The 17,855-nt window shown below is 39.0% G+C and overlaps 1 protein-coding gene across 1 annotated transcript; it reads right to left on the reverse strand.

Annotated features, from left to right (window-relative positions):
- Window positions 1–2,478: 2,478 nt before the first annotated feature.
- On the reverse strand, window positions 2,479–4,932 carry LOC123258188. Its single transcript, XM_044718062.1, has 2 exons — window positions 4,856–4,932; window positions 2,479–3,397 (listed from the first exon to the last, which is right to left on the reverse strand). The coding sequence occupies exons 1-2, from the start codon at window positions 4,930–4,932 to the stop codon at window positions 2,479–2,481; spliced, it is 996 nt and encodes a 331-aa protein (XP_044573997.1).
- Between the last annotated feature and the right edge of the window lie 12,923 nt (window positions 4,933–17,855).

Here is a 17,855-nt window from a genome sequence, read left to right on the forward strand (position 1 = left end):
TTAGAGAAATATCGAATGCCATCCCTGAATTTAACGGGCAAAGGTTACACCTTCAAAGATTTATAACAGCTTTGAGGTTAGTTAACCTAACGAAAGGCACATTCGAGAATTTGGCTGTAGAAGTAATTAAATCCAAAATAATTGGATCCACTTTATACAGAGTCCAAAATGAAACAACAATAGAAGCAATAATCAGAAAACTACAAGACACTATAGTCGGAGAAACCTCTGACATAATTAAAGCCAAAATGGCGAAAACAACCCAGAAAGGCAAAACTGCAGAAAAATTCACGACGGAAATAGACAACCTAAGAAAGCTCCTAGAAGCTTCGTACATTGACGAAGGCCTATCGGCCGAACACGCTGACAAATTCAGTACCAAGGAGGCCATAACCACAATGGTTAAAAACTGTGAGCATGGCCGCCTCAAAACAATATTGGAAGCAGGCACTTTCATAACTATGAATGAAGCCGTCACAAAGTACATACAATGCAGTACTGAAATGACAGGTAATGCCAATTCAATATTGTACACCCAACGAGGAAATAATTATCGCGGTAATAATTTCAGAAACAATTATCGCGGTAGAGGTAATAATCGAGGTAATTATAATAATACCAGATATTACCAGAATAACGGTTATAATCAAAACAATGGCTACTACAGAAATAACAGTAACCAAAATAACAGTTATTACACAAACAACAACCGCGGCGGAAATAACCGTGGTGGAAACAACCGCGGCGGAAATAGCCGTGGGGGAAACAATAATAATAATAATAATAATAACAACCAAAATAACAATATAAGGATAGCCCAAACGAATTAGGAAAACTCCCAAACACCTTTAGATACACGTCAGTAAAAAATAACAAGATTCACACTATAAATCTCAGTCAAAGTACATTCGTTAGTTTCATAAACGCAGCAACAGGAAAAGAATTAATTTTTCTACTAGATACAGGAGCAGAAATTTCCATATTAAAGGAAAATTCTGATAATTTTCAAAACATTCAAGATGATCATATCATAAACATACAGGGTATAAGCCAAGAGGTTACCAAATCAAAAGGCATAACTTCTATTGAAATTCAGACTTCTAAATACATCAACCCACATGATTTCCATATAGTAAATGTGCAATTCGCTATTCCTTGTGATGGGATACTGGGAATAGATTTTATCAAAAGGTACAATTGCCAATTGGACTTCAAGCCTTCTGAAGACTGGCTTATAATTAGACCAAATAATCTAAAATATCCAATTTATGTTCCGATAACATACAGTTCTGGTAACAACTCCCTAATTCTGCCAGCAAGATCCCAAGTCATCCGGAAAATTAAGATAAATTCCGAAGAAAATAGTGTATTGATTCCGAATCAAGAGATTCATAAAGGTATCTATATAGCAAATACCATAGCAACAGTCCAGAATGCATATGTAAGACTATTAAATACCACAAATATAGATCAGGTAGTTGATATTAAAAATATTCATCATGAACCACTTTCAAATTACGATGTAGTAAAAACAGACCCCGAAAATCGTAAAAAAACTGTCTTATCCCAACTTACAAAAAACTTCCCACCTCAATTCAATGATCAACTTACAAAATTATGCACCCAGTATAGTGATGTATTCGGACTAGAAACCGAAGCGATCACTACAAATAATTTCTATAAACAAAAACTGAGATTAAGTGATGATGAACCCGTATATACAAAAAATTACAGAAACCCTCATAGTCAACAAGACGAAATTCAAAGACAAGTTCAAAAACTCATTAATGATAAAATAGTAGAACCCTCTGTATCACCTTATAATAGCCCACTTTTGCTAGTACCCAAAAAGTCACTCCCAAATTCAGAAAATAAAAAATGGCGATTAGTAATAGATTATCGTCAAATTAATAAAAAACTCTTATCTGATAAATTTCCACTCCCTAGAATTGATGACATTTTAGATCAACTAGGTAGAGCCAAGTATTTCTCATGTCTCGACTTAATGTCCGGTTTTCACCAAATTGAACTCGAAAAAAATTCACGAGATATAACATCCTTTTCGACGAACAATGGTTCATATCGTTTCACGCGATTACCATTCGGTTTAAAAATAGCACCAAACTCCTTTCAAAGAATGATGACTATAGCTTTCTCTGGATTGGAGCCTTCCCAAGCATTTCTTTACATGGATGACTTTATGGAGTCTCTTATGCTCCAAATAAATATAACCACGTTGGTTACTAACTATTAATATTTATTAAAGATAACTGCATGAATAGTGTGGATACAAAGATTTGGTTGAATGTATATGTTGTCAATATTAAGATGATTTCTTGAAGAGTGAAGCTTCTTGTAGCGAGTAGTCTTTTAGTATGCCCAAAGGGATTTTAGATACTAGAAAGATACTAAAAAGAATTTAATCGTTGCAATTTCAAATTGTGTCGGTTGACTCGCCACAGTACTTCCCCCTAGACTTCATGGTGCAAAGCGAGCAGGGAGTCTAATTGTACGCCGGGGTCTTGGAGGTGAGGTTGTTTCCGGTGACTCTCCAAGAGCCTGTAGGTCTGGTCCTTTATTTGGGGGTTCCAACGTTGAGCTTTTGTCTGTTGGCTGTTGCATTATTATGAAGGCGGGCTTGAGGCGGTCCACTGATACTTTGACTGGACGTCCAGCGACGGATATGGTGAAGTGTTTGTTGTTCCTTTCGATGACTTCAAATGGACCGTCGTATGGAGGTTGAAGTGAAGTGCGTACGGCATCATTTCGTAGGAATACATGTGAGGTGGTTTCCAATTCCTTAAATATAAATGGTTTGGAGGTGTCATGATGAGCTGTTTGTGCTGGACGGATCTCTTGCATGATTTTTTCCAATTCTTTGGCATATTCCGTTTGGGATTGTATTTTGTTTGATTGGTGGAAAAACTCTCCCGGTAACCTGAGCGTAGTTCCGTATACTAGCTGTGCGGGTGTTGCTTGAATGTCCGGTTTGTAAGCTGTGCGAAGTCCTAAAAGAATTATTGGTAGTTTCTGTGGCCAATTTGCATGGTTTTTGCACATGATGGCAGCTTTTAGTGTTCGATGCCAGCGTTCGATGATTCCGTTTGCTTGTGGATGATATGCGGTTGTACGTAGGTGATCGATTCCCAGTAGCCTTGATAATTCATTGAAAAGCCTCGATTCGAATTGTCTGCCTTGATCCGTTGTGATTCGAGCCGGTATGCCAAATCTGGAGATCCAGGAGCGAATGAGGGCGGATGCTACGGTATCGGCTTGCATGTCTTCAATAGCGATGGCTTCTGGCCACCTCGTGTACCGATCTATAATGGTGAGGCAGTATCTGTACGGGCCAGATTGTGGTAGTGGTCCAATAAGATCCAGATTGATGTGCTCGAATCTTTGGTTGGGTAGTGTAAAGTTTTGAAGAGGTGAGCGAACGTGACGGGTGATTTTTGATCTTTGGCAAGGAATGCAGTGTTTTACGAACTCGGAGATTTCTTTGTGCATGGAGGGCCAAACGAATCGTTGTTTTAAAAGTTTTATAGTTGCCTTAACTCCACCGTGTGCAATGTTATGTAGCTTCTCGATGATTTTGTTTCTAAGCGGCTGTGGTATGAAAGGCCGTACGCTAGAAGTAGATATATCGCAAATTAGTGAGTGATGTGTATGAGGAATATTTACTGCTTTTAACTGAAGAGAGCTGGTGTTGGAATTGAGTAGTTTTTGGAGTTCTGGACAGCGTAATTGCGCATCGCTTATTTCATTATAATTAATGCAATTATCTCCGATGGCTTCGATGCGGGAAAGCGTATCTGCGGTTGTATTTTCGTCTCCTCTTACGTGTGTTATAGATGTGGTGAATTGTCCTATGAAATCCAATTGGCGAAGTTGTCGCGGGGATGCTTTTTTGGGTTTTTGATCGAAGGCGCATACTAAGGGTTTGTGGTCTGTACGGATGTGAAAAACCCTGCCTTCCAGCATGTGGCGGAAATGTTTTATTCCGAGGTAAATTGCTAGGAGTTCCCGATCGTATGTGCTATATTTTCGTTGTGTTTCTGAGAGCTTAATGCTGAAGAATCCCATTGGTTGGTATTCCGAGTTGATGACTTGATGTAGAACCGCTCCCACTGCTATGTTGCTCGCGTCTGTGCTTAGCGAAAGGTTTGCGTTCGGTGCAGGATGTGCCAATAGTGCAGCTTGTGCTAAAGAATTTTTGCAACTGTTGAATTTGTCGATTGTTTCTGTTGTCCAGTTGATTGGGGTGGAATCGTTTTTCTTATTGCCTGGTATAAGCTGCACTAGTGGAGCTTGATGTTGAATAGCATTGGGGAGGAATCGTCTATAAAAGTTGATCATTGCGAGGAATCTTCGTAATTCTTTGGCCACCTTGGGTAAGGGGAAATTTGTAATGGCGTTTACCTTGGTTTGTAGAGGTTTAATACCCTGGTGGTTAATTTTATGTCCTAGGAACTCAATTGATTCTTTTCCGAAACTACATTTGCTGGGGTTTATCGTGAGATTGTACTCTTGCAGTTTCTCGAAAACTTGGCGCAGATGGATATGATGTTGTTGTATGTTGGCCGATGCGACTGCTATATCGTCGACGTAAACAAAGACAAAGTATAAATCCCTGAATGCTGTATGCATATAGCGTTGAAATTTTTGAGCTGCGTTACACAGTCCAAATGTCATGTGTGTGAATTCCAACAGACCAAAAGGAGTTGTTATGGCCGTTTTAGGGATGTCTTTAGGTTCTATTGGGATTTGATTGTATGCGCGGTTGAGATCGATCTTGGAGAAAATAGTTTTTCCATAGAACACGTGTGTGCAATCTTGTAAGTGTGGTAGTGGATACCGGTCCGGTATGGTTTGCGCATTGAGGGCGCGGTAGTCACCGCATGGTCTCCATTCACCAGTAGGTTTTCGTACCATGTGTAAAGGTGAAGCATATGGGCTTTTAGAAGGTCTGCATACTCCCATGTCCATTAAATATTGGAACTCGTTCTTTGCTGCTCGGAGTTTCTCTGGGGTCAGTCTTCGTGGTCGCGCGAAGGGTGGTGCTCCTTTGGTGTCGATGACGTGGGTGACGCTAGTTGTTGACGATGGACGATGTGTGATTGTGTTGAATTGTGTGATGTCTTTGAATTCCTCCAACAGTTGAGCGAATGCGTTGGATGTGTTGAATGTTTTAATAAATGATGAATTTTGATGTGTGTGGGTACCACAGCAGGCATCGATTGTGTTTTGGCATCAACTAACTTAGCCTCCTTGATGTTGACAAGAAGGTTGTAGTGGTGTAGAAAATCGGATCCAATGATTGGACTATTGGTATCAGCAATAACGAAGTTCCAAGTGTAAGGACGACGTAGTCCTAGGTCCAGTGAGTGTCAAGCGGATGGTGCCGTATGTTTTTATTTCTGTGCCGTTCGCTGCAAAGAGTGTATGGCGATTGGCGTTTTGTATATTCTTGTGAATAGTACTGTATGGAATGATAGAAACGTCGGCTCCTGTATCGACTAAAAATTTTCTCCCAGATTGGGCGTCTGGTACAAAAAGTCGGTTGCAGTAAGAAATTCTGTGAACATTAATTTGAAATGCCTGATGATAGGAAGAGGCGAAATTACTTAATCCGTCAAGGCTGCCTCCTGATCCTCTGACGGTTGCATTTAGTTTTTTTGGTCGTCCTCGTTGAACGCTGTAAAGGAGCATGGTTGGCTGCAACGCTGTGCATCTCTGCCGTACTTTCACAGTTGTTGGGACGATCTATCGTTAGAAGGTGCATTGTTGCGGTAATAATTTTGGGGTCGCTGATTATTTCTGCCACGCGTTTGATTGTGATTTAGTAACTGTCCCAGTTTGTTGTTAATCTGCTGCAGAGCCTTGTCGTTATCGTCGAGTCGTTTGGTCAGCGTTATGACGCGTTCTTCTTGATGAGACTGCTGTTGTTTGTTTTTTGAAAAAGCATATACGTGGTCAGACGCATCGTCGTTTAAGGAATCCATAACCGCATCGGCTGCTTTTGCAAGTTGTGAGAGTTTGGTCTGCGGGGAGCTTCCTATCATGCCGACAATTACCGCGCGAACGGGAGGAGGCAAACGTTTGATCCAGTAGCGTCGTACTACTGATTCGTCGCAGGTTGCCTTGGTTTGCTGCAGTTGGCAGAGTAAGTGGCTTGGGCGGCTGTCGCCGAGCTGAATTCCCGTTGCAAGTCGGTCCAAACGTACCATTTCCGAGTCCGTAAACTTTGAAAGGATCGCTTCCTTTAAGGTGGAATAAGGGGCAGTTTCGGGTGGATTGTTCACAAGATCGTGTACTTGTTCCAGGTATTTGGGGTCTGCGTAGGCGATGACTGCAGCGAACTTTTCCTGTTCTTTTCGTGCACCAAGTCCTTGTAGTGCGAACCAACTTTCTAACTTCGTGAAGAACATTTCTGTTTGTGATTGATTGTAAATTTGGGAACGGCATCTTTCCAAATACGGATTGGATCATTGCTGTGCTAGTGAATTGCGCAGCGTCTTGCGCGTCAGCGAAGTCTTCGTTTTCGGCCATGTTGTGAAATACTTGTGTGTATGTACTCAAAACTTTGATGTGATTTGAAATTGTTCTAGTTGTCGAGGGTCACCAATTATGGAGTCTCTTATGCTCCAAATAAATATAATCACGTTGGTTACTAACTATTAATATTTATTAAAGATAACTGCATGAATAGTGTGGATACAAAGATTTGGTTGAATGTATATGTTGTCAATATTAAGATGATTTCTTGAAGAGTGAAGCTTCTTGTAGCGAGTAGTCTTTTATGTTAGGTTATGTAAGACAAATGTAAAATTCGAATGGACAACAGAATGTCAAAACGCTTTCGAACATCTTAAATCAGCATTAATAAACCCAACTCTGTTGAAATACCCAGATTTTAGCAAAGAATTTTGCATAATTACAGATGCTAGCAAATACGCTTGTGGAGCAGTACTAACTCAAAATAAAAATGGATTACAGCTTCCAGTTGCATACGCATCAAGATCCTTTACTAAAGGTGAGAGCAACAAGAGCACTACAGAACAAGAATAAGCAGCTATTCATTGGGCAATAACATACTTCAGACCATATATTTATGGTAGACACTTCACTGTCAAAACAGACCACAGAGCAGTTACCTATTTATTTTCAATGATAAATCCCAGTTCAAAACTAACACGAATGAGACTTGAATTAGAGGAATATAATTTTACAGTAGAGTATCTAAAGGGTAAAGATAATTATGTAGCCGATGCGCTATCTAGAATAACAATTACGGACTTGAAAAACATACATTTAAATATTAAAATTCTGAAAGTCACTACCAGAAACCAAAGTAGACAAAAATCCTGCGCAGGAAAAGAAAAAATAGAATTGCATAAGCAATCCATAGAAAAAGCTTCAAAGCCCAACGTATATGAAGTCATTAATAATGATGAAGTACGTAAAGTAGTGACCTTGCATGTAAATGACAATATGTGTTTATTTAAGCACGGAAGGAAAATTACAGCAAGATATAATGTTAGCGATTTGTATACTAATGGAACCCTTGACTTAGGTCAATTCTTTCAAAGGCTTGAAAAGCAAGCCGGTATACACAAAATCAGCCAACTTAAGGTGGCAAAATATCTTAAGGTGGCACCGTGGGAAAATATCTTTGAACATGTTTCAATTGATAATTTTAAAAATATGGGCAATTATATATTGAAATCATTAAGAGTAGCGCTACTCAACCCGGTGACCGTAATAAAAAATAATAAAGAAAAAGAAGCTATATTGTCTACATTTCACGATGATCCAATACAAGGTGGTCATACAGGCATTACTAAAACCTTGGCCAAGGTCCAGAGGCACTATTACTGGAAAAATATGTCCAAATACATAAAAGAGTACATAAAGAAATGTCTTAAATGCCAAAAGTCAAAAACAACTAAACACACTAAGACCCCATTAACTATAACTGAAACTCCACAAAGAGCTTTCGATAGAGTAATTGTGGATACGGTTGGTCCACTACCAAAGTCAAACAATGGAAACGAGTATGCAGTAACACTCATATGCGATCTAACCAAATACCTGGTAGCGATACCAATACCAAATAAAAGTGCAAATACGGTAGCAAAAGCTATATTTGCAGATTTTATTCTAAAGTACGGTCCAATGAAGACGTTCATTACGGACATGGGAACGGAATATAAAAATTCAATTATTGAAGGTCTATGTAAAAATTTAAATATTGAAAACATAACTTCTACTGCACATCATCACCAAACTGTAGGTACCGTGGAGCGAAGCCACAGAACACTCAATGAGTACATTCGTTCATACATCTCAGTTGACAAAACTGATTGGGATGTATGGCTACAATACTTCGTCTATTGCTTTAATACGACCCCCTCGATGGCACATGACTATTGTCCATACGAGCTAGTTTTTGGTAAAACTTCAAATTTACCTAAGCATTTTAATAGCATAGAAAACATAAAACCTCTTTATAATATAGAAGATTATGCTAAGGAATCAAAATTCAGATTAGAACAGGCATTTAAGAGAGCCAGACTAATGCTAGAAGCTCATAAAATAAAACAAAAAATTATTTACGACAAAACTAGTTTAGATTTTGAGTTAAAACTAGGAGATAAAGTCCTACTAAAAATGAAACTGGACATAAGCTAGATTTTAAATATACAGGCCCCTATAAGGTAGAACAAATAGGAGATAGGGATAATATAACTATATTAGACAATAAAAATAAAAAACAAATAGTACATAAAGATAGATTAAAACTTTTTATTTCATAATCAATCAACATTCTATAAATATATCACGTATGGCCATACATAAAAAAAAAAAAAACAAATAAAAAAAATAAAAACAAAAAAAAAGAGAGAAAAATAAGCATACCAAATATAACACCAAAAAAAAAAATTATTGTTAACATCATTTATTAAAGTTTGTACAATCTATGTTAGAAAATAACTTCATTATATTACGTTATTTTTCAAAAGGAGGGAGATGTAATATGCACATATATGCACTATTAATATTATATATATATATCGACCACCCACTGTACCAAGAGTACTTAAAGGGTACACACTGTAACACTTTGTCGCAGTGTTTATGTTGTCCAAGGTCTCGGTCATAAACCTAAGTGCACCGAAATATGAATCGCCCGCTGTGCCTTTGCTGCACGCCGAAAAGTGCATATGTCCGCATATACGTAACACGAGTGGACCTTATGCATGTCCACATACCTCCGCCTAAGCGAACATAACATAAATATATATTCATATATAAATATTTAAGAAATACATAAACGTCTCTCCGCTGCCGCTTTGGGCAGCGCAGCTACGAGACTTTAGACTTCCTTAACTCATAAGTATAATTGTAAATCCAGAAACTCCCATGAGCTCGGAGCGGCAACAACGGCTGCTCCGAATAACTAAACATTGACATTGAATAAAGTATACAAAACAACCTAAACTCAACTGATGTGCTTAATACTTACTGCAACACTACAACAAATCTGGGGAGCCCTTTTGATGGAACACAACATAATGCATATAAATAAAACTCTGCTTTACTTAAATTACAGCCACCACCGTTTTGGGCCAAATCATGGATTAAAAGCTAAAAAAAAAAACGAGGCAAACCAACTTAGCCAATATTTTTCTAATATTTATTATTTTATATCGCACACCCAAAATAAATTGTTACATTCAAAAATTGGTTTAACTAGAAAAACTGGAAAAACGTAATTTCCATTTTTTTTAATTTTTTATCTTTGCGCATTTATTTTAGATATAATACATGTTTAATATATGATTGATCGGATATGCCACACATTTTTTTTTTTTTTTTTATAAGTTAGAAGGATGGGATTTAGTACAGATTGCATTTTGGGCAATCTTATCCGATAATTGGCTTAACTTTGTTGTTTTTGAAACTAGAATGATGGGACTATCTATGGCTTCCGTTTTGGGCAACCTAATCCTATGTTTCATAAGAATCGGCCAACTATATCCTATACCGACATTTCTTTCAGAAGTTATTAGATTTTTTCTTCTTCTTCAAAATGAAGCCAGTGTGTGTCTGTTTGTCTGGTTGTCTGTTTGCACTATTTTTTCTTGGCAATCTTGAAAAAAATTTGAGATGCTTGTTACCATCATATGAGCAACTATTGTTCTACAACTTTTTAAAATACCTTAAGCTTACGTCAAAAAATTAAAAAAAAGTTGTTATTGAAAAAATTCAGAACTTTATATTTAAGAAAGATACTTAAACGTGCTTTACACCGTTGAAAGGTGTTGGCACCTATTTGATTTAATCAATATGCATCAGATGGTGCAATATACAAACCCACTTACCTATTAGCAATAAGCACAAAACAATATCCAACCTACTAACCCGGCACTATTATCAGCATATCTAGAATCAGCATTATCAGCGGGAAGAATGACCGACTGACCGAAGCAAGCAAAAACCAGCCAGCTCAGCCGAAATGAGTGTGCAAGCAGTACATGAACCCTGGCACCCTGGTTATAAAACCGGGTGACCCTGGCATTCACATTAGTTTTATAATAAATAAAGATAGTTGCGAGATCAGAGTCAATCGTCTCGTTACTCAGTGTTGAAACTACGGTACTTAAAATTGACCTACTTCAAGCGATCCTGTGTGAAACGATTCACAAAGTAGGACTCTGTAAAAACTATCTACTTCGCGTGGCTCCAGTGTAAACGGACCACAAGTAGAATCCGCAGTATACCAGTCTACTTCAAGTGTTGCTCCCGTGAAACAGACCACAAGTAGACCCCGCATTACCTAACTACTTCGAGTGTTGCTCCCGAGAAACGGACCACGAAGAGATCCCGCGGCATACCAGTCTAGTTCGAGTGTTGCTCCCGTGAAACGGACCACCAGCAGACCCCGCGTTACCTAACCTACTTCGAGAGTTGCTCCCGTGAAACGGCCGATAAGGAATCAGCCGAACCACCATACCACCGGTACTTGAGGAAAACCACCCAGGACTTCAAGCACATCAACTCCAGCCTGATCACAGCAAGCGCATGGTCAACCCGTCCAACCCCGCCTGGCAAGTCCCTTGCAGAATCCAGGTAAATTTAGTCAGACTATTTACGTTCTTTGTCTACGAACGATCGCCACTCTTAACGCACTCAAGGTGTCAACAGACAATTGGGAGCCAATCTTGATACACATCATTGAGGAAAGATTGGACCCACACACGCTGTCATCTCTAGAACGAGCCGCCACCGATCCAACTAATCGACAATCTCTGAAGCAGATGTTCGAAAACCTTGAGCGTCAGGCAACCAGTCAAGTAACAATGCAGAAAAATACGTCGGCTGCTCCACTTCGATCCAGTTCATCACGAGTTGTGTGTTCAGCCACAGCCCTGCTTACAGATAAGCCCAACGTTCTGTTACCAACCGCCCAAGTGGCAATACATGGACCAGCCGGACCCCCTCAGCAATGCCGCTCACTCCTAGATTCTGGATCACAGATTAACATAATCACCAAAAGGTTGGCTGACACACTTGGACTACAATTGGGACACAGACGCACCTTCACTTGTGCCGTCTTCATGCTCTATCCCCTCTTGGGACACAGACGCACCTTCACTTGTGCCGTCTTCATGCTCTATCCCCTCTTGGGACAAAAACGCACATTCACTTGTACCAACCGCAGGCTCTACCCCTCTTGGGGTTCATCATTATTCTGCAATTCTCCTGTTAATTCGCTGATTAACTGTCTATTTGGTACGCTCTTAGAAACTCGTGTAAGTATTTATACGTTCGCTTATTAACCAATGATTTTAATTCATATCGATCTCCATCTAATACTTTTATGACTTGAAATGGACCCTTGAACTTTGGATCAAGTTTTGTTTGATGACGCTCTTCAGTCTTCAATAAAACGTGATCACCTACGTTATACGCAATAATTTTCGCTTTATTTTTGTCAAATCTTTCTTTATCGTATCGTGCATTATTCTCCATATTTTCTTTAGCTTTTATTCTAGCACTTTCTCTATTAACTATATTCTCTTCTTCATTCATCATACCAAAAGTCCTAGCCTCTTTCCCTATCAGCAACTCTAAAGCACTAGATTTGGTAACTCTATTTGTAGAACAATTTAAGGCTAACTGGATATCTTGCAATGCATCCTGCCAAGAACGTTCGCTAGTTTCTACCGCAGTTATCATAGCTTTTAACGTGCTCATTACACGTTCCACCTCTCCATTGGCCGGCTTGCTCCCGTGGCTATTAAATGCAATTCAATTTTATTTGATGAGCAAAATTCTCGGAATTTGTTACTCGCAAAGCTCCTGCCCTGATCTGCTATAATTCGATTGGGTACTCCAAAGAAAGATATGCCTGACTTCACAGCTTTAATGCAATTTTCTGAGTCTAGATTAAGAGTGTGATATAAGTGAACAAACTTTGTAAATGCATCTACCTGTACAATAATGTACTCCTTTAGGTCGTTTTTCCCAGTGAGTTTGCCACTTAAATCCACGTGGATAGTATGCCAAGGTATATCAATCTTAGGAATAGGGTGCAATTCTATTTGTGCCTTTCCAGAAGGGGGCTTAGCCAATTTGCATGTTATGCAATTTTCAACGAACTTCTTGACATATTTAGACATATGCTCAAACCAGAATTGTTCATAAACCTTGTCTAGAGTTTTCTGCCATCCTAAATGCATCATAGCCTCGTACACATGGTTTATGACAGACCACCTAAACGCCTTGGGAACCACTGGCAAACAACGAGTCTTGCCATTACGTTGTATCTTGCGGTACAATAGCCCAGTCCTAATTACACCGGTCTCTACATCTTCACCATTTAATTGGTCCACGATTTTTATTATGCTATCATCTCGTTGCTGTTCGGCTATCAGCCAATTATTTGTTATTGCTGCTAGATCTACACGAACCTCTGCTACTGTACGGTGGACAGTTGAAACTACTGGGATTGGATTGCATGATAAAAAATCCACGCGTGCCATTTGGCAACCCTTTCGATACTCAATGCTAAAATCAAAAGCCTGTAAATACCCCCACCAACGGTGTACTCTTGGGGTCAATTCAGCTTTCTTCTGAGTCGCTCTTAGTGAATTGCAATCGGTGTACACAATAAATTTTCTACCATGTAAATAATATCTGAAGTGTTTTACCGCATTGTAAACAGCTAAGGTTTCTAGTTCATATGAGTGATATTTAGCTTTAGGTACTGTCGTGCATTTGCCAAAATACTCTTTTGCTCTTCGTTTCCCATCTATCTTGTGTATTAGCATTGCGCCATAACCATCGGCACTGGGATCTGTATGCAATTCGATTTGGAGTTCAGGGTCAAAGATTGTCAGTACGGGGTCAGACGTCAGTATTTTGATAATCTTTTGTCGGATCTGCTCATGCTTCTCTTTCCAATCAAACGTTTTAAGCTTAGAGGTCAACTCATAGAGCGGCTTCATCTGCTCTGAGAACCGCGGGACAAATTATCTAAAATATGATGCCAAACCTATGAATTGCCTTAACTGAGTTACAGTGGATGGTGGCGACAGAACTGTCAGTGCTTCTATCTTACTTGGATTTGGTTTAATTTCACCATCTTTAATATAAAATCCCAGGTACTCTATTCCTGTGCGAAGAAAAGCGTTTTTTTTATGTTAAATGTAAAACCTGCCTCAGACAAAATTCTCAGCACAATGCTTAACCTTTCATATGCTTCCTCTTTTGTTTCTGCTACAATCAGCACGTGACAATAGGCTAAGTCGCCCAGGGATCGCACGATGGCACGTTGAAAAATAGAAGAGGCATTTTTTAGCCCAAATGGCATCACTAGAAATTCATACTGACCCTCTGGGGTAACGAATGCTGTTCTTTCTATGGAATCGGAATGGATCGGTATTTGATAAAATCCGCTGGCCATGTCTAAAGTAGAAAAATATTTTCCGCCTCGCAAGCGATCTATCTGATCAGAAATCAATGGCAACGGGTACATATCTGAGACTGTGTTTAAATTTAACTCACGAAAATCAATACCCAGTCTGTCGCTGCCATCTTTCTTTTTGACCAATAGCATTGGACTTGCAAATGGCGAATTGCTTGGACGGATCACATTGGATTTAATCATTTTTTCCCTAACTAATAACTTTTTTTCCCTAACTTTTCATCTACACTGAGCCGATAAGGGCGCCTTTGAACAGTTTTATTCTTATATATCAAACGAATTTCTAATGATCCTGTGATTACGCGTTTAGTTGGGATTCCATTTTTAAAATTGTCTGAGTAATGTTTCAATATGTTTTTTAGTTTACATTTATCAATTTCACTTTGTTTGTCTGTTTCGATAATCGCTGGAATATTTCTTGTCCAATCATGATGTCATGTTTCAAATAATTGTCTAATACTGCATGGAACAAAATTTCTAAACTGTGATATTTGAATCGTAGACAAAATCTGCAAATGGCTCTTAACAATATTGTCGCCAATTCCTCGTAGTACAATTAAATTATTAAATCTTTTTCCATAAATTTTGTTACTTAATTTTTCTTTTATCAGAGAACACTCGGCACCCGAGTCAAAAAAAAATGGAAAGGTCTCACCCCTTTGATAGAATAAGCCCTAAGGCTGAAGAACTTGACGTATGTCCACGCGCTTCTCCTTGTACTCGCCGTTTCCACTGGTGCTACCTTTGGGGCATACAGTAGCAATATGTCCAGCCTCACTTTTGCATCTTATGTTTGATCGCTCCTTCACTCCAGAAACGCTGCTTCCACTGTAGTTCTTTCCTTTTGTTGAGAATGAGCTCTCCATACGAGCGTGGCATTGAGCGTATTTGTGGCCAATTTTTCCACAACTATGGCATTTTACCTGCGACTGCATTCGTGGTTTTTTCTTGTCCAAACTTGACGAAGATTCATCACTTTCGTTTTTACGCTTTTTGAAGGCGTAAGCCTGCAGCTGCCGCTGTAGTTCATTACGTGTCGTCACGCTGGTTGTAAAAACCCAACGCAGCAAATTATTGTCAATTTGTGTCATGTGGGCTAACGCTATTGACACCGCAATCTCTTCCAGCTCAGTAGATTTCCACTTGAATAGTAATAGCGTAACTATGCGACTGCCATATTCAGCAAAGCTTTCTCCAGATCTGGGATGTCCGTTTAAAACATTAATCAGTACGGCAGCCGTTGTCTCAATGCCCACGAATCGCTGGATGAACAGTTCCTTGAATTGGGTCCAGGTGATGCCAGCAAAGCATACCTGTGACAGCCATTGCGAAGCACTGCCTTCCAGTGCTTTGCTTAGTGCTATTACTAGGGCGCTGCATTCAAGTACGTTATCTGCGAAGATTAAATCGACCGTAGTGCACCATGCTGTTGCATCCGTTCCCGCACCATCGGGATTAAATTTCTATCGGGTCTTCCCATCTGACGCCGAAGCTCTTGGCACCTGCATGGCCTTTATGATTTCCATGAGGTTTTTGTTTTGCTCCTCCAGCGCTGCCGTATATTGAGTGGATCTTTGCCCTTGTGGCGAAGGAGATCCCACTTCTGATGTAGTAGGTCCAGTGGTCCCTGTACTATGTCCAGTAGCTCCTTCAATTATAAAATCGATGCGGCAGCACAACAAGTTCCGCTCACGCTCGTTACCATCAGTCGACTACCACATTTTCTCTCATTGATCATTTTTCTCACTCTTCTCTCTCTTGGCCTTCTCTCAAGTTGAGCCTCTGTCGTCATCTCTTTTAATCTCTTTAAACTTTCGGTAACTCGTCAGCGGACCTCACTCACCAGCAGAGACTACCACCTCACCTTGATAGTCGAGGCACAGAGTATCCAAAAAAAATAGTTGGTCACCAATGACACCGAAATCAATATACGTCACTTGGGGTACCGTTAAACTAAATGCGCCAATAAGTGCATATACGTACATACAGCAGCGGATAACGGTGGGAAACGAAAACGAGAATATTATCGCTGCATCTATTTGTATGTATACCAAATATATATGCACCTTTATTTTATCTGTAATAAATAAAATAACTTTTGGCTCCACTTTAGTATTTATTTGTAACATTTGTATAATCGAGAACGAGGGGAGGGGGCGACAGTGATTGCAAATAATATATATATATATTTTCTTTTTTATTTTGTCCACAGGCAGTACATTTAGGTGAGCACATATATTTATAATTAAATTTTTAGAGCTTTTATATATGTTGTTATTTATTTGTTTTGCTCTACTATTTTTTCTACGTACGTATGCGCCAAGAATTGAAAGGAGCGTGCAATATTCCAGCACAAGACGGATTTTAATTTGTCTTATCTCAACTTTCAATTTTTTGCACAAATACCTGGGGTTCTGCTTTCGGATCCTTTAATCCTGCGGCTACTTTCCTTGAACAATCGATGCAGTAGCAGCTCGTTGATTGAAGAGAGCTTGTTTCGCGACGCGGAGAATTCTTTAATATTTATTTTTTTATTCACCACCACAACCGTCACGAGCAACTCTTTTTATACCCTTGCAGAGGGTATTATAATTTTGGTCAAAAGTGTGCAACGCAGTGAAGGAGACATCTCCGACCCTATGAAGGATATATTCTGGGACTTGGTAAAATGTGACTTGGTACAGATTCTATTTTGGACAAAATAATCTGATTTGCCAAATTTCATAAGGATCGGCCTACTATATACGATCCGCTGTATATCTAATAATATAAGATGCGTGTCGCCACCTAGCGGACTGCGACTCAACTGCAAGGGTATATAAACTTCGGCTCCGCCCGAAGTTAGCTTTCCTTTCGTGTTTTTTTTTTTTTGAATATATGTATTGTTTTTATTATGAAATGTGTCACTGTCACTGTTTTTGTAGCTTTTTATTTAATAATATTAATTACAGTCCACCCAGGGGCGCCAACATGTTTAATGAGATTATTTTATCTCTTCCCGAAAGACCAAAAAAAAAGGTGGCTGTAAAAATATTAATACTGAAACTACGAAAAATTACGTGCACTTGCTTCTACTTTATAAATTCGATTATATTTAACAAATCACTTAAATCACCTAGCTTATCTATTGCGGCGAAGCGGGGCGAATTAACGGGAGAGCGCAAGTGAGCTTTTCTTGCGCTCCCGCTCCGCCCTATACTAACTTATACTAGACTTCAATACAATTCAAACTTAATCTTCCACATAAATTCTACATCTACAAAAAGCCAAAACTGTTCGAATCAAGAATATATTTTCCAATATTGACGTTTGAATTTGGCAATTTTTTGTTGTAAAAGGTCACCAAGGCTTAATAAAGCAAGCCTTGCACTTTTTTAAATTTGAGATTTTAGTATAAGTAGAGTCCCCTCGGGCATTCCCAGTCATTCATTTCTGGGCTTCAGGTCAATGACATCTCCTCATTTTCTTTCTTTATTTATTTTTGTTTTATTTTTTTATTTTTTTTTTCTGAAATCTAATATTAATTTTGGATTTTCGGGTTGTGGTATACAAGTTACCGCCCCAAGTCTATTTCTTCTATTTTTTTTATCCATCATGATCCCATGGTGGGACTTCTATCTTTTAAATCTTTTTTGTTTTCATTATTTTTATTTACTTTTTTTTCCGTCCCAAGTCTATTTCTTTTAATTTTATTTTGATTGTGGAACTTCTTCTCTCTTCTTCCTTTAGTCTTCTATCTTCCATTTTTTTGCCTTCTGCCTGGCAATGAAAACAAAGACGAGCATCAGAGGCAGTACTATGGACGAGAAACTGGGGAAAGTTCTGCTCCGAACCGGTTTCACCTTCTCCCTGAAGGCCATCT

The sequence above is a fragment of the Drosophila ananassae genome (assembly GCF_017639315.1).
Source record: "Drosophila ananassae strain 14024-0371.13 chromosome Y unlocalized genomic scaffold, ASM1763931v2 tig00000099, whole genome shotgun sequence".
In the NCBI taxonomy this organism is placed as follows: Eukaryota; Metazoa; Arthropoda; class Insecta; order Diptera; family Drosophilidae; genus Drosophila; species Drosophila ananassae.

What these genes read in the sequence shown, in the direction of transcription:
- LOC123258188 (XM_044718062.1), bottom strand. Translation starts at nt 4,932, where the DNA reads ATGGTACGAAAACCTACTGGTGAATGGAGACCATGCGGTGACTACCGC. An exon ending in GCGCAAACCATACCGGACCG is followed by an intron (nt 3,398 to 4,855) that starts GTATCCACTACC and finishes ACCCAACCAAAG; the next exon opens with ATTCGAGCACATCAATCTGG.